This window comes from Macrotis lagotis, chromosome X (assembly GCF_037893015.1).
Source record: "Macrotis lagotis isolate mMagLag1 chromosome X, bilby.v1.9.chrom.fasta, whole genome shotgun sequence".
Taxonomy (NCBI): domain Eukaryota; kingdom Metazoa; phylum Chordata; class Mammalia; order Peramelemorphia; family Peramelidae; genus Macrotis; species Macrotis lagotis.
The window spans coordinates 644359151-644378981 of record NC_133666.1 but is presented as its reverse complement, the minus strand read 5'-3'; the positions used below and the strand labels follow the sequence as shown (position 1 = coordinate 644378981).

The 19831-nt window shown below is 49.5% G+C and overlaps 2 protein-coding genes across 8 annotated transcripts in view; one reads left to right on the top strand and one right to left on the bottom strand.

Annotated features, from left to right (window-relative positions):
- Positions 1-8422: 8422 nt before the first annotated feature.
- On the bottom strand, positions 8423-16019 carry GPX4 (glutathione peroxidase 4). Of its 2 annotated transcripts, none has more exons than XM_074204522.1 (7): positions 15567-16019; positions 11278-11372; positions 10830-10974; positions 10482-10633; positions 10299-10323; positions 8899-8958; positions 8423-8665 (listed from the first exon to the last, which is right to left on the bottom strand). In XM_074204522.1, exons 1-7 carry the CDS (start codon positions 15648-15650, stop codon positions 8633-8635), a joined length of 594 nt encoding a protein of 197 aa, XP_074060623.1. In that variant the 5' UTR covers positions 15651-16019; the 3' UTR covers positions 8423-8632. The 2 variants fall into 2 exon arrangements, with proteins under 2 accessions (XP_074060623.1, XP_074060622.1); XM_074204521.1 differs by lacking the exon at positions 15567-16019 and adding an exon at positions 12379-13958.
- POLR2E (RNA polymerase II, I and III subunit E) overlaps positions 15535-19831 on the top strand; it is a 34168-nt gene continuing 29871 nt past the window's right edge. The window contains exons 1-2 of one of the 6 annotated variants that reach the window (XM_074204515.1): positions 15535-15726; positions 18154-18590. In XM_074204515.1, coding sequence (XP_074060616.1) covers positions 18534-18590 — 57 coding nt within the window. In that variant the 5' untranslated portion in view covers positions 15535-15726; positions 18154-18533. Of the gene's footprint in view, positions 15727-15970; positions 16224-17066; positions 17152-18153; positions 18591-18738; positions 18817-19831 lie in introns of those variants that run through there. The other 5 variants (XM_074204518.1, XM_074204517.1, XM_074204514.1 and 2 more) reach the window with 5 other exon arrangements.

The window sequence follows — 19831 nt, the reverse complement described above, 5'->3', positions numbered from 1 at the left end:
AATAGTCCTTGTCATCAAAGAGTGTATATGCTATGGGGGGGAGACAACATGTCCAAGTAGAAACAAATTGTGCAAAATAAATACAAGATCATTGTGGGGGGGGGGGGGAGTCCAGAAAGGCATATTGTAAGTGATGTTTGAGGCGAACTTGAAGAGAAAAGGGATCCTAAGGCAGATATGAGGAGAGAATGTGCTCCTTGCAAAGACATGGGGACCAGAGATGGGTACCATGTGAGGAACAGCAATAAGACCAGACTGGAGAGTGTATAGAAGGAGGGGAAAACAAAGGTATATTGGAGCCAGAAGACTTTGCCTTAGAGGGAATAGAGCAAGTTTTGCTTTTTGTTTTGTCTTTTTCCCCCCCAGCTATTTCGAGTTTTATTCTTTTTTGGGGGGGGGGTAGGGCAAATGGAGTTAAGTGGCTTGCCCAAGGCCACACAGTGAGGTAATTATTTAGTGTCTGAGGTCGGATTTGAACTCAGGTACTTGACTCCAGGGCTGGTGCTCTATTCACTGCGCCACCTAGCCGACCCCCGAGTTTTATTCTTAAAGGGAAAAGAGACATGAGGAATTTGCTGAGTTGTAGAAGGATATGATTGAGCTTAAGCTTTAGGGGAATATCTTTGCCAGCTGTGTAGAGGATGGATTGGAGAGAGGAGAGCCTGGAAGCAGAGAGATCATTTAGAAACTATTGTAATAGTCCAGGCAAGAATAAGACCCTAGAATCCTAGTCAATTGAATAGAGACAAAGAAATGGATTCAAGAGACAATTCAGAGGTAGAATCAACAAGATTTGGCAATGTATGGCAAAGAAAAATGAAGAATCAAAAGACCGAAAGTTGAAAACCTGTCTGAACAGAAGGACAGTGGCATTCTCAACAGAAATAAAAATATTTGGAAATGACATGGGGGTAGAGCAGAGGGGACAAGGATGGGACCAAGTATAACTGCTAGTTTTGACATAATGAGTTTGAGGTGCCTATGGGACATCCAGTTCAAAATGCCCATTAGGCAGATGGTGATATAGGATTGATGAGTCATCTGCATAGAAATATTTAATTAAGCACCAAATGAAAGTGTAGGGAAAAGAGATGCTTGGAACTTGGTTACAATCATGCAAGAATCAAGAGGGAACACTTTTGGTAAAATCTTGAAGATGGAAAGAAAGGGTAACCAACAGCATGAAACATTGCACAGGGACCTCAGGAAAGATCATCGGATTTGGCTATAAAAAAGATCATTACTAACTTTGGAGAGTGTAGTTTCAAATGAGTGGTAGACTGGAAGCCAGATTGCAAAAAGGTTGAGGAGAAAAGAGGTAATAGAAGCAATGAGAACAGCAAGTTTTGCTTTTCATTTTGTCTTTTTTTCCCCCAGTTATTTTGGATTTTATTCTTAAAGGGAAAAGAGATATAAGAAGAGAGTATGAGTATGCAGGACTAGGGTCGAGGGGTGTGTGTGTGTGTGTGTTGTGTGTGTATAAGATCTGAAGGGCAGCTAGGTGATGCAGTGGATATAAGCCCTGGAGTCAGGAGTACCTCAGTTCAAATCCAGCCTCAGACACTTAATAATTACCTAGCTGTGTGGCCTTGGGCAAGTCACTTAACCCCATTGCTTTGCAAAAAAAAGCAAATTAAATAAAAATTGCCTAGCTGTGTGACCTTGGGCAAGTTACTTAACCCCATTGCCTCAAATTAAAAAAAAAAGAAAATTAAAAGCTGAGAGAGAAAGGTCTGTATATTTGTGGGGAAGGAATCAGTAGATAGGGAGCGACTGAATCTTAGGGTGCAGGAGATATGAATGTGGAAACAATCTTCTACTCTAGATGACTGGGGATAAGATTAAGGACACAACTAGAGGGATTGACCTTGACAAAAAAAAAAGCCATCTCATCAGATTTGAATGAAGGAGAGAATGTCCTGAGGTTTTGAGGTTAAAAGTAGGAGAAAAGAGGGAGCTAAGAGCCTCCTTATTCTCAGTGATGTGGTCCTCAGTTTGAAAGACATGGGAGGGAATGGTATAGGAGGCTTGAAAAGGAAAGAAAGAGTGGGAGCAACCACTGTGTAACTGGTAAACAGTTGAGTGATAGGGTTACCTTGCTGCAGTGAGGGCCCAGTTTAGATAACACTAATGTCTAGTGGACTCATTCAACACAGTTGGGTGGTTTTTCTTCAGGTCAATTCAGCAACCTATGATCAAGATAGAGAAGATAGATGTGAACAGTCATCCAGGGTCATGGTTTGGCAACAATTCGGTGGTTATAGGAAGAAAGAATGGGGGAGAAGAGAAGCAAGGATTGGGGAGGAGGGGAAGGGATTGCAAAGGACAAGTTTTGATCTAGGACACTATAGGGTCTAGAAGGGAGAAAACCAAAGTCAGAGTAGGGATGATGATGACCCAGGAGAGTAGTGAGGAACTGGACAGTTATGGTGAGGATGGTAATAATAATAGCATTTATATACCACTACATTTGCAACAATTATCTCATGATCCTCAAAACAACTTGGGACAGGGGGAGGGTGATATTATCCCTTTTTTATAGTTGAGGAACCTGAGGCACAGAGAGGTGAATTGACTTGCCCAGGGTCAAACAACGCCATCTCTGGTCTTGCTCCATCATCCAGCAGCTTCTTTTTTTTTAAAAAAAAAAAGAGGGTGAAGGTGAGGAAGATGTGGTAGGGGTGAAGGTACAAAAGCAGATGATGGAAAATCAGCTGCAGATCATAACTAGTATAAAAGTCTATTTTGGCTACTCTCAAGAACCTGTGAAAAGTAGGTTAACTTTGAGGGTTAAAGATCAGGTCAAGGACTTTTCATTTTATCTTCAAGGTACTAGGGAGCCAATGTAGGGTTTTGTTTTTTTTTTTTTTAGTTTTTGCAAGGCAATGGAGTTAAGTGGCTTGCCCAAGACCACACAGCTAGGTAATTATTAAGTGTCTGAGGCTGGATTTGAACTCAGGTACTCCTGGCTGCAGGGCCGGTGCTCTATCCTTGTGCCACCAAGCCACCCCAACTGTAGGTTTTTGAGCAGGTGGGTGTCATTGTCAGCTCTGTGGATCTGGATCAAAGGAAAGTGACTTTTGGTAGCTTGTAGATGGTAGAGAAGGGAGATCCCTCTCTAATAGAGGACAAGGTAGGAGACAGTTATAGTAGTCCAAGGGAGAGATGTTGACAGTAGACAGTGATGTGGTAGAGGGAGAATCAAAAAAAAAAATCAAAAATAAGGGAAGGAGAGGGGAATCAATATTTATGAAGTAAGCACTTTACAAATGCTATCTCACTTGAAATGATGAGGAAGAAAGAAGAATCTTGGTACATACCTGGATGATGACTGGAAAAATGACTGCCAACTTTGGATAGAAATAGTGAACTTCGGAAGAAGTAGAAGTTCAAGGGGACACATTGATGGGGGGATGAATGAAGAAGGGAAAGAAAATTTGTCTCTTCTCAGGCAAATTGAGCTTGAGGTATCAAAAGGGATATCTAGATGGAAATGTCCAATGGCAGGCAGTTGACTGGAGCTCATGAAAGAGAGGTTAGGACTCTTTTTATAGGTCGGTCTCAAAATCACATATACATAGAGATAATTTTGAATCTATAAATGAGATGAGATTGTCAAAGGAAAAAGAATATTGGGAGAAAATAATAAAGGAGGAAACTGGGATGAAGAAAATGGAAGAGGGGGCAGCTAGGTGGGACAGTGGATAGAGCATCGGCCCTGGAGTCAGGAGTACCTGAGTTCAAATCCGGCCTCAGACACTTAATAATTACCTAGCTGTGTGGCCTTGGGCAAGCCTTGCAAAAACTAAAAACTAAAAATAAAAAAAAATGGAAGGAGTCACTCTTTATATGTGTGTGTGTGTGTGTCTATATATATATATTTTAAATGACCCAGGATCCCTATGCTTAGAAAGCAAGAGATGGATGAATCATACTCCTCATCACTAAGCATTAAAAGTCTACCATAAGTCAGGTCCCAAGGGCCAGAAATACAAAGAAAGACAAAAAACAGTGTCTGCCCTCAAGAAACTTACAGTCTAATGGGAGAGTTGATGAACTAACAGCTATGTACAAGATATATATGGGATAAATTAGGAATGATGTCAGATGATAGGCAATAGTCAGTTGGATGGGGGTGGTTTCAGGTGGTTTCAGTTTGTGTGTGTGTGTGTGTGTGTGTGTGTGTGTGTGTGTGTGTGTGTATGTAGACAGAAAGGCAGAGAGAGAGAGAGAGAGAGAGAGATCTAAGGAAGGCAAAAATGAATGATTGGAAAGGGAAGGAGAGACTAGGTCATAAGGCATGTGAAAAGCCAAAGAGGACTTTGCATATTGAGTAGGTGAGTGGCATGGTCAGACCTGCATTTTGGGGAGATCACTTTGGGAGTTGAGTGAAGGATAGACTGGAGTGGGGGAGAGAAATGAGGAGCCATCAGACAGGTAGAGGTGAGTCAGGAGAAAACAGTGACCAAGTTGCATCACAAGCTACAGAGGTTAAATAGGTTGAGGCCTGAAGAAAGAAAAGAGGCTGCCCAGTAGGTGATATTAGTAATTTTGAAGCAGCATTTTAAGTTGAGTAGTGGGGTCAGAAACCTGATGGCAAAGGGTTGAGAAATGAGTGGTTGCGGTGATGGTGGAGGCAGCTAAGGACACACCTCAGATTGGCTGTACAGAGGAGGACAGATACAGGATGAGGCCTTGGGGAAATGACTGGAGTGAAGGTTTGTGAAGGGAAAAGAGACCTGAGCTTGTTTTCAGGTGGCAGAGAAGGCCTGCTGGAGAACATTTGGGTTACAGTCAATGAATGGAGAACCAGAGTAAGTGATAAACCACCTAGAGTGGGGACTCTAGACCTTCTCTGTGTGCTGGAGTCCTGTGGATAGTTAAGGTGGTAAAGCCTATGGATCTCTTCTCACAATTGTGTTATTAAATGCACAAAATAAAATCAGAAAAAAAATCAGAAAGGAAACCATTAATCGACTTCACAGACCCTGTGCCAGACAGAGAAAATAGAGGAGTTTAGGAAACAACTCAGGAGCCATTGGCAGGAGGGTCTGCGTCTTTCTCTCTCTCTCTCTCTCTCTCTCTCTCTCTCTCTCTCTCTCTCTCTCTCTCTCTCTGTGTGTGTGTGTGTGTGTGTGTGTGTATGAAAAGTTGATAATTTCTCGATCATTTCATCCTTCAGTAAATGGAGGAAATAGTGAGAGAAAGTGCTGTTTTGATCTGATTCTCTCTAAAGAGGAGGAATGTTACTATGGTAAAAGGATGAGAATCTTGGGGGAGGTAGCAATCACTACCAAAAAAAGAATTTTTTCTTTCTTCATAGAGAAGCTGAACATGGTCGTCTGATTCACATCCTAGATTTGGGCAGTAGATTTCAGAATCCAAAGGAAGGTCAGGTCAATCCAGGAAGGTTTGAAAAGTTTGGGGGTTTTTTTAAAGTATTTTTTTCCCCAGTTACATGTAAAAACCAATTTTTAACAATCATTTTTACAACTATGAGTTCCAAATTCTAGACACTGAGTGATTTGGATTGACGAAGTGATCTTAAAGAAGAGGGTGAGAAATGGGCAGAGGAGGTAGGGGTAGCAGTGGAGGCCGACCTCTACCAGCCCAATGTGCCAGAGAGCAGGAGTGAGGTCACAACCCACACCACAGAGGGCAGCCAAGGGATGTTGCATCTTTGTTACTGCCAGATAATGTTGGCAACATAGGTGATGAAGAAATCTAGGGTGAGGAGGAGTTCCAGAGGGCATGGGGAGCCAGAGAAAAGATGAGGCATGGACTGTGGAGGGACAGAACTCAGATGCATAAGGATGAAAGCCCAGGGATAGATAGCAGTATTTTTGACTCAGATGTGACTATGAGAGAGAAAAGAGGAAGGTGGGGGGGCTCAGTTAGCATAGAATGGTGGAAAGATCAGTTGATTGGGGTCCCCACCCTCTGGAATCCTGAACTTGGAGCTATTGCAAGATGAAGATATTAGCTTCCACAGGAATGACAAACTCCCAAGTCTAGGGAATTGAAGGGAGTGGCTATCTCAAGGAGTTTTATGTTAATAAATAATATCTTACAGCCAGGTCCCCTGAGCAAGGATGAACTCATTTTGCAGCTTTTTTCCAAGATGGTAAAAGATGAAGGACACCCAAAGATACTATGTGGAGCCAGCATTAGGGTCCTGAGATGAGTTCTTAGGAAGTGCAGGCCCTTTGGTGCCTCTGGGTCCAAGGTTTGAATCTCAGACCCTGGCAGCAGACCATGATTGGAGGGCGGGTCCTGAATGACCTTTAGTTTATTCCAAGTTCTTGGTCTCATCTAAAAAGGGTGGTGGACAAAGCATACCCAATACTCTGAATATGGAAGAACCATTGGACTTTGCTGGGGTTTCTGGACTCCAGCAAAAAATCTTTTAGTATTTTAAGACTGTCCATATATCCTGAGGTAAGGTTGAGTTTAGGGAGTTTCTTGACATGCTATGGGCTTGGATTAGAACCCTTTACCAGGTAACTTGTCATACCTTTTAAGATTTATTGTTTAAGAAGTCCCCCTTGGGAGGGCTTTCCATATGCTGATTGATAACTGCCAGATCAGGGAATCCCCAGAGACTGAAGGTAACTTGCCCAAAAGACCAGGAGCAATAGAGAGACCTCTAAATTTCCTTGGCTCATTGGTCCCCACCTAAGTACCTCAATGTACTTATATCTCCCCCACTTCAGAAGTCCCTAGATAGCAGCAACCCCTGAGTTTGCAGATAATGAAGACCCAGAGAAAAGGGTTAAACCAAGCTCATGTGTCAGATGTAGGACAAGACTTTGGGGCTTGGGGCTCCCAGTTTAGGGATTATGGGTAATGCTTTTTTGACTTGTCCCTGAAGACTAGCCATGCAAAGGCCAAGGTCACTCAACCACAATGCTCATACTTGGTGAATCTGCCCTAGATTCTGTCCAAAGGGGACCGATGCCGTTTGGACCCAGTTTGGCAGGCTGGATGACAAAGGGGCTGTGTTGCTCCGGTGGGTCTGACCACTGGCCGCCATTCTGAACCAAGTGACTTACTGGGTGAGGAGCCCTGTAACGGAGAGGCTTGTTTCTTGCCAAGCTCCTCCTCAGGCCTGGGACTTGTTCTGCTGGAAAGGAGGGAAGTCTGGTGCCAAATTAAAGTGGGCATTCTCTTCCTCAACCCTTGAGGGCTGCCTCCCACACATCATTCCCTACCTGGCAGGTGTCGCCAGAAATAACCCCCAGCCTAAACTGCATGGTTTGTTCCCCACCCTTGTCCAGGTGGACAAACTCTGAAACTCTACCCCTTCCTTCTGCCAAGTGATACTTGGACCTCATCCCACTCTTGGCCTTCCTCCCGCTGCTTCCTGTCCTGTGGACCTTGCCCAAGCCAGCAGGTGAAGGACACCATTAAACCTGAGCCCTAGGTGACCAAGACTCAGCTTCTCCTTACACCTGAAGGGCCCATATTCTCCCCTTCCTGCCTCTCTAGCCTGGTAACAAAGACCCCAAACCTGGAGTCCAGGTCTCAGCCCCAGGCCAGGGGGCTCCCGAGTCAGACATAAGACTGGAAGGCACCTTGGGAGCCACTGAGAGCAACTCCTTTATCGGGGCTCTAGGAAGTCTTCAGCCTCCACTCCAGGCTCTTCCCCTCTACCCAGGGCTGGCAGCAGGTAGTTTACTGGGCCACTGAACAGGCTTTCTTCATGAGAATGAGGAGGGGGAGGGGAGCCAACAGGCCAGCTTAGGCCAGGAGCTGGACAGGCTTCCCATCTGCCTCCCACTAGGCTGGGGGTGCTGGGGTGGGGAGACTAAATGGAGATCAAGCTCCCTCCTCCCTTCCTCTAACCTGGGCTCAGTCCAGACTCCGGCCTCTTCAGAGGCCCCTTCGTGGCAGGAAGCTTAAGGCGGCTGCCTACAAGGCTTCCTCTTCAGGCCCCTCAGGGCCTGGCTCTTCCATTTCCCATGTGTGACTATCCACTATCAGGCAAACTATTTTATTACTGGGAGGCCCAGCTGAAAACCTGGGCTCAGGTCACAAGCAGTGAGATGGCTCAGTTATTTTCCCACCTGCCTTGGAGTTATGACAAGGAGTTCAAATCCAGTCCCAGATACTTAACACTCACTGTGTGAGCCTGAGCAAGTCACTTAACCCCATTGCCTCCCATTCGGGACCATCTCCAGTCTTCCTGATCCATCGCTAGTCTAGACCCAGATGGCTCAGGAGGAGAAATTGAAACTGGTGACTCAGCACAACCTTAACCCCCAACTCAAATCCAATTCATGTGCTCGTCACGGCATCACCTCCCTGATGCTGTGGTCTTCAAGCCCCCCCCCCCCCACCCTGATCCAGCATTAGAACACAAGTCTCTGACTCCTCAGGCCAAGGATCAAATTGGGTAACCACAGAATGAGACCTGAACCAGTTAATTTTAGCTTTTTATTCCAATAAATGAGCCAGGGGCTCGAGGCTGCAAGCTGTTGCCATGTGCCCCCCAGGGTTTTCCTCCGGCTGAAATGCACGCCAAGTTTTCGGGTCTACCCCACCAGTGGACTGGTTTGAAGGCAGATCGTCATTGATGCCGGGTGGAGGACTCTGAGGTTCAGGGCAGACAGTTACAGGAAGAAAAGAACAACTAGAGGTAGCAAGGCAGGTCCTTCTCAATCACCTGGAGAATGGAAGAGAAGAGTCAAAAGGAAGCTGAGAGTTCTTCCTAATCCTGCTGCCAAAGGACTATCCTAAGTCACACCAGGCCTGGCCCAGCCCAGCCTCCCCACAGCCCCAGGCTCTGATAGGGAATGGGCCTCTCTCTCACACAGTTCCCCAGAGGACAAGAATGAACTGTTTGCCCGGGAAATACCGCGGAAAGTCCACAAGGGAGGCGAACAGGGTGGTACCTACCAGGGGCTCCTCCATCGGACCGTACCGCTTCACCACACAGCCATCTTTGTCAATAAGGAACTGGAAAGAGGAAGAAGAGAGCAGGGGCCCACTCAGGGAGGGTCATTCAAGCAGTGCCATGCCCTAACAGGGGCAGCTCCTAAAGTGGAGTTGCCAAGTGCCTTAAAGGTAGCAAAGGGAGTTTGCCACATCCAACCATAGGCAGAAGCTTGACTTCCACATAGGAGCAGCCAGGCCACACCATCAGTCCCCAAGAAGGGGCAGAGCCAGGATTGGAAGCCCGGTTTGGGGATCACCAGGTCCCTTCCCCCTTTTTAGAGCTCAGCCAGTGAGAAGGCTCATTTTGCAAATGAGGAAAGTGAGGTCCAGAGGGAAGTGACTTGCCAGGTCTTCTGACTCCAAATCCAGGAGTCATCCCACTAGCCCTTCATTCCTGCTCAGCCACCTGTCCTTGCTGCTGTCCCAGATCCCTCCGCCTCCTCACAAAAATCGCCCAACGAATCCAACCCCTACTGAGCAGACCCACTGATGGCCCCACAGCTGTAAATACCCAGCAGAACACGGCTGATTATACATCCTAGACAGCTCATTCCAGAAATGCTTTTGAAGACATCGTCCTTAACCTTGACGCTCATCCCTCAGGGCCCAGCTCTCCCATTTCCCATGTGTGACTATCCACTAATTGGGTGAACTGTGTATTTTATTTTTTACTGGGAGGCCCAGCCAAAGACCTGGGCTCAAATCACAAGACCTGTCTAAGCATACAATTCCTAAGGTGTAAAATGGGGCTGTTACTGCTCTGATATTCCATCAGAGAGCATGAATATAGGCTCCTGGTGAACAGTCTGTTGCATTTTTGCTTCAACCTGTCCGGCCAGCAGAAGGCCCTTAATAAATGCTTGCTGATTGGCCAACCACTCACACTTCCTACCTCTTGGGCTGTTTAATAAGAGGATGGAATGAAAAAGAAACAGCTGTAAAGCACTAAACCCTGGGGCAGCTAGGTGAGGGGACACTGTGGAGAGAGTACTGGTCTTGCAGTCAGGAGGACCAGAGTTCAAATCCAGCCTCAGACACTTACTAGCTGTGTGAAGGCACTTAACCCTTGCCTTGCCAAAACCCCAAACACTAAATGCTAGCTCTTATCTCTGCCACCGCTGCAGCTGGGCTAAGATTACTTGTATCCATTGAGCCACACATGTACATGCATACACATGTGAATACATGTGAACACAGAAATCTAAAGCTGGAATGTAAAGAGGGAGAATGCAGGGGGAGAACAGAATGGGAGGCCAGTGGAAGGTGGTCAGTCAAGGGAGCAGTGGAACTCCACAACCATTCCTGGTGATGACTCTCAAAGGTACTGCCCCCCACCTCCAGGACAACCAGGCCAGGCTTACCTTGGTGAAGTTCCACTTTATTGCACTAGAAAGGAAGAGGAACAGAATGGTAAGGCCTCTAACTAGCACCATTCCCAGTCCCCTCATGGAGCAAAGTGTCCTCCTGTCTCCCAGCAGCCCCATTTCTAGGCATCTCCCCCTCCCTAATCCCTGGGGCTCTTTCTCCCCCTATCATGCACTCACTTGCCCAAAATGCCCTTCCCTTTGGGTTGGATTTTCATCCATTTCCACAGGGGGTGGGCATCGTCGCCGTTGACACATATTTTGCTGTACATATCAAATCTGACATTGTAGCCGGCAGCAAATTCTCGGATTTCTGCATTACTCCCTGGCTCCTGGGGGATGGAGGGTGACAGGGTACAATTAATCGGTCCAGCTGGAGATCTGGTTGCAAGCAAAGAGTTTCTGCTTCTAGCTCTATAAACCTGCCCTTCCATTAGGCCTATGTCTATTATTACAAAACAGGTTTGTCCCAATGCCTGCCCACCCACCCCCAGGCTCCTACCCTGCAGGGAGAGGCCACCCACCTACCTGCCTTCCAAACTGGTTGCAGGGGAAAGCTAAAATACGTAAACCACACTCGGCATATCTGGCGTGCAGGTCGACAAGCTGAGTGTAGTTTACATCCGTCTTTCCTCATTGTGAGGCTACATTGGTAACAATGCAGACACAGCCCCTGGAGGAGAAATGGAGGGAAGCTATTAGTGGGGGAGGCAGGAGTTATCCCGGCAGACTCCCACAGACAGCAGCAACCATAACTGTATTTCCCAGAGGCCTGCCCTCCATTCCTGCATACTCTCTGCTCCTGGTTGGCTGGAGGCCCAGGAATCTGGTATGCCTTCTAGATGAGGCCTGGCCAAGAGTGTCCAGCTCAAGTTTCATAATATGTATAATCATGACTGGCCTCAGGGAAGGGGCCACCCCGCCCCCCCCCAATGTGGGATCCTACCAACCTCAGGTCACACCTCTCTCTTCTTACCTGTATTTATCCAGGGACACCATGCGACCATCAATATCCTTAGCAGAAAAATCGTGCATCGACCTGGCACATCTCCAGTCATCGCGAGAAGTGCACTGTAGGGTACCGAGAAGGGGTTTGGGGGGGGGGGTGTCTGGTCACTCTTTGTAGGTCTCAGGCAGTATGATTAGGCCTAAGATTATCTCTGCAGCTTACTAGTGGCTAAGATTACCCTTACTAGGGTAGATTCCAGAGGATCCTGCCCACCTCCTAAAGGGGGAGGAGTCATCTCAAGGTGCAGAATGAAATATATGTTTCTGCACATGGCCAATGTAGGAAATTGTTTTGCTTGACTATGCAAATTTGTTTTATACTGATGTCTTTTTTAAAAAATAGCACCATATCTTCCCCTGGCTATCCTCACCTTCTCTGAAAGTCATTTCATATAATTATTTTTTTTAAAGACAAAAAAGAGAGGAAAAAAATCCAGCAAAACTGATCAATATAATGAAAAAAGTCTGAAAATAGATGTGGTATACAATCCTTGTGGGCTTCCCTTTTCTGCAAAGGAGGTCTCTCTCATCTTGAAAGCCAGACTTATGAATTTTTGTTATACGGGTTTTGTTTTTCTTTTCTTTCAATGGGGGAAGGAGAGAAAATTAATGCTTGTCAAACTGAAAAAATAAATAAATAAACATGAGTACTTATGTGTGTAGTGGTTGTTGTTCAATGGGGGTCATAGAAAGATGTCATGTCTGTAATTTAAAAAATTAAAAACTAAAAACAACTAAAAAAAACCCTCCCAAGTTCAAAGCAACAAAATCTAAGTGGTCAGAGTGAAATGAGCTGCCCCCACCATTGCTCCTGCTAGCACCAGGGCCTCCCTTTCTCTCCTCAGACTGATGTTGGATAGATCCCAAGTCAGTAAGCTCCTGAAGCTTGATTTCAGTTTGGTGCCTAGCTGGCTTGGCACATCACTGGCCTCCTAAGTTCCTCATGGCTCAGGTGCTGGAGGCCTTTGTTGCCCCCTGCCTGTTCTCCCCCTGAGGCTCTTCTCTAGATGGCAGCCTCCCTCCCTATCTGGGAAGGTCTCTAGGATCCCAAATAGCTGGAGACAGTAACCTTGGAGGCAGAGCAAGCAGCCTGGATAATCTCCCTCCTCCTCCTCTCCTTGATCTGTCCGCAGGCTTGTTTCCCACCAAGACAGTGCATCATAGGATGGCCTAAGGAGGGCGTGCTCTCTCCCAAGGGTGGCCACTCCCACACTGCTCCACTTATGTGCACATACTCAAGAAAGACCAAATGTGGATCACCCAATCCAAGCTGGAAGGGTCTCCCCAGGTCACTGAAGAACCTATGGTGCCAATTTCTAACAGCCCTGACAGGGCAGGGCTTGGTACCCAACAGAACTCAGGGATCCTTCTTGGAGAAGGCAATAGGGAGGCCCCAACCCAGTTCTTGACCTCCCTGGGATCCGAGATGAGAGGCAGAAGAGAGCAGCAATCAGAGGGGGTCTAGAACAGATCACTGGCAGGGGCATCTGCCTGGGCACTGACAACTGGACAAAGCCTTTGGGGTTGGGCTGGAGCAGATGATTTCAGTCCATCATGATGGGAGAGAGAGAGGATTGTTCTCAGGAGGCAGGTGGCCCAGAGTTCTAATCTTGCCTCAGTCATTTACTTCCTATGATCCTTGGGGAGGTCACTGAACCTCTTGGCTTCTCCATCAGTAAGTGGGGAGTCATTCACTGTTTGATTGATTCTCTTGTCAATCCAGCAGTGATCAAGTGCTCTGAAACCTAAAAGGAAGAGGGCCCAGAACTAGGATTTCACTAGGCCAGGGAACTCCACCTGAAGACTCAGCTGCCCAGAGCTCTGGGAGGAAGGACCTGAACCTGGCTGAATGGCTGCAAGGTGGTTCTCTTGGTCAAGCCTTAAGTCATTAGGCCCCTGGCCAGCCCCTTTCACTTCTAGGACACCTGGGGGCTCCTTTCTGGGGACAGTAGAGGAACCAAGCCTAGTTCTGCTGTAGACCTTTGGCCATCAGAACTCTTCATTGCCACAAGGCTATGTTATCACTAGGAAAAATGAAGGCTTTTTCATAAGGTGCTACAGCTGAAGGCCCACTTAAAGATGGTCTAGCTAGGGCAATCCTCTCCTTTTACATACAAGAATCATTCTCAAGTTCTAAACTCTATGAACCTGGGAAACTGAGGCTCCAAAGAGTTAAGAGAATTTCCCTTGTCACCCTGCTGCTCAGGAGCCAAGGCAGGGCCCTCTTGTAATCAGACCTTTTGAGTCAGGTGGCTAAGGCTCCGGCCATCCACACTGATCCTCTTGGTGTACAGAGGCCCACAGTCAGTCAATAAGCACAGATTAAACACCTACTGTGTGGGGAGCACTGTGCTGAGCAAGCTCCAGTTACAAAGACAGACAACCAGCTCCCAGAGCTCCTGGGTCCAGACCCCCCCCACTGGGTGCCAGAGGGCCAGCTCCCAGACGGAAGGACTCTCTTTATTGGTCTCTATATGTCCAGACCTCGGCCCCAGCACCTGCAATCTTGGAGGCTCGGGGTAGCCCTCCAACCTAGGGAACTCTGACCCTGACCTGATTGAAGGAGCCTCTGGTTCCAGGCTTCTAGACTGGGGCTCTTCATTTGTTTGTGCAATAAACCAGAAGGCGGGGGAACCACTCTGTATCTGGGGTTTATGTGGGGGGGGGAATTACCAAGGAAACACCTCGGGCCCTGTCCTCCTCAAGGGGTCTGTCAGCTCAAACCCGGCTGGTCCTTTTGGAATCCTCTAGTGGTCTCCCAAGGAGAGCTGAGCTGGATAAACAGTGGACACACCCATAGAAGGACTCCAGGGAAGAAAACAAACCCAAGTCTCAAAACAATTTACAGGCAAGAGGCTGGAGGGGGCAAGGCTAAGCCCAGAGTGAGGTCAGTGAAGGGGGGGAGCAGGCAGGGCAGGGAATAGAGGGGCCTCTGGTCCAACAAATTGGCCAACTCAAAGTCCAGAACACGGAGATCTTGTGATAGCAATGATTCAGCAGCCTCTCCTCCTAGCTCTTATCTGCCCCCAAGTCCAGTTATCTTCCCACCCACCGGGAAGTAAGAGCAACAATTCTTGTGGCCCATTTCTAGGCAAGCCCTCCCTGCAGTTCACTCAGGTCAAGGTTTCAAGGTTAAGGATGGAGAGTCCTAGGAGAGAAAGGCAGACCAGGCCTCAAAGGACTGGTCAGCCTAGGAGGCAGGAAGAAGGAAGAGCGAGGGGCACAGGGCACACAAGTGGGCAGAGGACTGGCTTCCTTCCCTTGGAAAGGCCGCCTCAGAGAGGTGGCATCGCGGAGGGCCGCGGCCACTAGGAGCTAAGAACAATACAGCTTGAAGAAGGGAAGGTGGGCGACACTGTGGGGTGAGAACAGGGGCTTGTGGCGACTCTGGAGGGGGCAGCAACCAGAAACAAGAGACCAAGAGACCCCCCCACGGTGAGGCTGGACGCGACGAGGACAGGTTTCAGTCGGACACGCTGGGTCCAATAACGGCACCTAATATCCAGCCCGGGTGCCCGGAGACCCGCATCCGTGCGGCCGCCCTGCTCCCGCACCAGGGCACAGAACCCTTGGCTTCGGCTGACTCGGGAAAAACCGCTGCCCCGCCCCGGCCCCGGCCCCCGGCCCCCGGCCCCCGGCCCCGGCCCCCGGCCCCCGGCCCCCGGCCCCGGCCCCCGCCCCGGCCCCCGGCCCCGGCCCCCGGCCCCCGGCTCCCCCGGCCCCCGGCCCCGGCCCCGGCCCCCGCCCCGGCCCCCGGCCCCGGCCCCCGGCCCCCGGCTCCCCCGGCCCCCGGCTCCCCCGGCCCCCGCCCCGGCCCCCCCGGCTCCCCCGGCTCCCCCGGCTCCCCCGGCCCCGGCCCCGGCCCCCGGCCCCGGCCCCGGCCCCGGCCCCCGGCCCCGGCCCCGGCCCCGGCCCAGCAGGATGGGGGGGCGCTGCGGAAGCGGAGGCAGTCGCCGCCCTGCGTGTCCAGGCGGGGAAACCGAGGCTCGGGGAAGGCAAGGGCTCGCCAAGGTCACAATCGGGGCCCCTCCCCCTCGCTCCCTAGCGGGGCCCCGGGGCAGGCCCCGGCCCGCTGGACAATGGGCGGCGGACGTCCCGGGGCCGCCCCTCCCCCGCCCCGGGCCGGGGGTTGGGAAGGGGGTGCGGGGCGGCCGCAGGGCCGGGGGTCCGTCGCGGAGCGGGGCGCGTGCGCCCGGCCCTAACGGCCCCGCGAGGCGGGGGTTGGGGCCCACGGCCGCGCCGGCCGCCCCGGCTCACCATAGTGCTGGACAGGCCCGGAGCGGCCAGGACGGCGCACAGCAGAGCGGGCTTCACCAAGCGGTAGAGGCGGCTGAAACTCATGTCGGCGGCGGGCGGGGAGCCTCCTTCCCCGGAGGCGGCTCCCTCCCGAGACACCCAATCAACGCGCGCCCGGGAGGTAGGCCGCGCCGGGTCGCCCCACCCTCCGGCCTTCAGTCATTGGCCCGAATTGTGGCGGGGGCCGGACGGGCGGCTCACCCAGCCAATCACCAGTTCGGAGCCGCAGGGGGCGGGGGAGAGGCGTGGCCGGGGGCGGGGCGGGCGGGGGAGGCCCGCTGGGGCCGCAGAGCACCTGACTCCCCGCTTTCCCGTGGCCCCAGGGGCTGACGCGGGCGGCAGGCTCGTTGGCTAGTGCGCATGTCCGGCTGGGGACTGCGGCCGGAAGCGCGTGGCTCGTTGTTATGCGGCCCCAGACTCCCAAAGCAGCTGTGGCCGGGTGGGCCCAGGGGGCTGGCTTCACCCCGCCTAATGACGCTGTAAAAGGATAATTGGTAATAAAGAAAAATCCTAGGGACGGCTCCGTGGCGCAGTGGATGGAGCCCCGGCCCTGGGGTCAGGAGGACCTGGGTTCAAATGTGACCTCAGACACTTAATTACCTAGCGGTGTGACCTTAGGTAAGTCACTTAACCCCATTGCCTCGCAAAAACCTAAAAAGAAAAAGAGGTGGCGTAGTGGATAAAGCACCAGCCTTGGAATCAGGAGTCCTTGGGTTCAAAACCAGTCTCAGACACACACTTCATAATGACCTAGCTGTGTGGCCTCCGGCAAGCCATTTAACCTCATTTACCTTGGGAAAAAAAAACCTAAAAAAAAATCCTAGTTTGAAGGCTGCTCACCCTAGCCACCAGTGCCTACTGTTTTTTTTTTTCTGCACATCTTTCCCAGCAAGTCACGAGGGCTGACTCACAGGCAATCAGGGCTGGTAATTCCAAGATTGGCAGGATTTAGAGCTGGAGGGATCATGAAGATTATCTTGTAAGATCCAAGAAGCTTCTTTCCTTGCCAACCCTACATGGGGAGGAGAAGGAATGAACCCTCACACTCGGTGTATTTGGCAGGTTTTGGAAAGTGAAACTCCTAGGTCTAGCAGAGACAAAGAGAAGGGCTTTCTTCAGCGTCTCAATAGGATCAGAATCTGGGGAACTGTTAAAAGATTAGGCTATGAAAGCTCTGGAAGTAGAGAGTTTAATGTTAATTTGAATGTCTATTATCTTTCTCTGTTAAATCCTTCCTGATTTGTGTGTTTTCTGGCCTCTTAATAAATAAGCCCCAGAAAACAAACTGATCTGGAGTGTGGAGAGCCAAAGTGATGTACTAGGATTCATAAAAACCTTAAATTGAAATTCTGATTCTAGCATTCTGCCTCTGTGACTTCAACAATTCACTTATTCTTAACTCAACAACTAAGTACTCTATGCCTCTAATCCCTGGTCTGTAAAATGGAGAAGATGGATTTGGACCAGATAATCCATAAGAAGGAAATGATCCCTCTTTTGTAAACTGGAATTTAAATAAATTAACAGCTGGGACCCTGGTTGCTATGTAAGATTTCTGTTCTGATAGAACTAGACAACTTTTGAAGGCCTTTCCAAATCTAAGATTCTATGATTCCCTGGACTCCAAGACCAATGGACAAACTGACTCCTTGGAATAAACTGATGACATTATTCCTCAGTATTTGTAAAATGCTGAAGGTGAAATTGAGACTGATAACCATTTAATTGCACAGTAACTTTGACTATCTCTTTGCAGGGACTTTGGGTTAAGGGAGGCAGAGGAGGCAGAGCCTCCCCTGACATCATGAAAATTTAAAAAATGATAAAACAAATATTAATACTTGCTCACTGATCTGTGTTATATGTGTAATTTCTGTATGATTCCAATCATTTAAAAACTGTTGTATATTTTAGTCTTTCTTTCTCATCTCAGATTTCACAGTCCTTTACAAACCGGATTGAGCAAGTACTATAAGCACTTGCCTGTTGCTATTTTGTTGCATGTCACCTGTGTAATGTTTGTAGACCTTTTTATTATATATGCTCATTTTCCATGGTCTAGATGATGCATTTTTCATATGTATATGAAACTGTTCTTGATTTTAACCAGTCAGTACATCTTCCTCACCAAAGGGGATGTGCATGGGCAACCTTTATTAGGCTCTTACAGTGCAAATCCGGATTCTGAAACTTCCTGCTCCCCCAGACTATGGACCCTACACATCACTTAGAAGGGCCTGTTTTCACAATAAAATGAAATAGATATGATTCTCCATTAAAGCTCCTTGAGGGCAATGGCTTGTCTACATTTTGTGTCAGTCTTGGCACTGAGCATACAGAAGAAACCTAATATTTGTTTTTTTTCTTTTTTAAGGTTTTTGCAAGGCAAATGGAGTTAATTGGCTTGCCCAAGGCCACACAGCTAGGTCATTATTAAGTGTCTGAGGCTGAATTTGAACTCAGGCCCTCCTGACGCCAAGGCCGGTGCTCTATCCACTGCGCCACTTAGCCACCCAACCTAATATTTGTTGACATTCCTCTCTCCCAGGTCTGCCAAAACTTAAGAGGACCCACAATTTGGAAAACTACAACTCCCAGGCACCTTTGCGCCTAAAGACACGCGAGAGCTTCCAGGGGGTGGGACGTTGCCGAGAGCCTCAAACCCAACAACTAAGCACAGGCTCGGGAACGCGGAGCAGTCGGCTTGTCCGCCGCACCGCCTGCTCTTCTGCGTTCAGGCATTCTCCGAGGACAGCCCTGCCTAGGCACCAATGGGGCCTACCGCCGGGCCTCGCGCAGACGCAGTCGCCTCGATATTAGGCCTCGCGCGTTGCCCTCCTCACCTCCTGCAGGGACCTCGCGGAGGAGCGCGCGTTGCGGGAGAGCTCGAGAGGGTTTAGTGGCTTCTGCGGGCGACCGGAAGGTGCCATGGATGACGAAGAGGAGACGTATCGACTGTGGAAAATCCGCAAGACCATCATGCAGGTACGAACGTAGCGGCCCATGACCCCGGGGGAGAGGCGCGTGAGGGGCGCGGCGCGGCGCGCGGGGGCTTGTGGGAAGGGCGCGGAGGGGAAGCCGGGGAGAAGCGAAGCTCGGCGCCTTTGGCCCCCGCGGGGCGCACGGTCCCTCCCCGCGCTGGTGGCCGGACGGTTTCCTCCGGCCTATGTCCGCGCGCCACCGCGGTCGGGGGCGTCTCCTCCATTTCCAGGTCTGCTGGTGCAGCATGCGGCCGTGTGGGACTGGCACTTGCCATCTCTCCTGTTTGGGCCTGCGGTGGGCGCTTGAATGGATGAACTTGAGAAGCATTTGTGAAAATGCCTACTCCGTCCTTAATGCAGACGGTGCAGATAGACTAGGCTAGGCGCAAGGAGGAGAGCCCCTGGAGAGGGTTGTGGCTGCAGGCGAGGGGAAGCTCCCGTGGGCCTTAGGCTGCGGGGCGGCTCCCCTGCTAAAATCGTGGCAATTTATGATACGGACTCTCCCTTTTTTTTTTCTTTTAAGTTTTTGCAAGGCAAATGGGGTTAAGTGGCTTGCCCAAGGCCACACGGCTAGGTAATGATTAAGTGTCTGAGATCGGATTTGAACCCAGGTCCTCCTGACTCCAGGGCCGGTGCTTTATCCACTGCTCCACCTAGCCGCCCCCTCTCCCTTTTTTTTTTTAAAGAAAGATTTTATTTATTTTGAGTTTTAAAAATTTTTTTCCCCATTCTTGCTCCCCCCACACACATAAGGCATTCTGTTAGTGTTTATATTGGTTCCATGGTATACACTGATCTCAGTTGAATGTGATGAGAGAACTCAAATCCTTAAGGAAGAAAAATAAAGTATGAGATAATAAAATTACATAATAATATAATGCTTTTTTTTTTTCTAATTTGACTGTAATAGTTTTGGTTTGACAAAGGTACTTTTTAACTGGGTCTTCGGTAACTTAAGACTGCAGCACCCTCAGCATTTGGGAGGCCATAGCTCCACAGGACTTGTTTCCTAGGATGAGACTGAAAGCAGGATCAGTGGCGCCAAGGACTATGGCATTCCAGGGACTTTTTTTTTTAGGTTTTTTGCAAGGCAAACGGGTTAAGTGGCTTGCCCAAGGCCACACAGCTAAGTAATTAAGTGTCTGAGGCCTGATTTGAACTCAAGTACTCCTGACTCCAGGGATGGTGCTCTATCCACTTTGCCACCTAGCCACTCCCCCCTCCACTCTTCTTAAAAAATTTTTT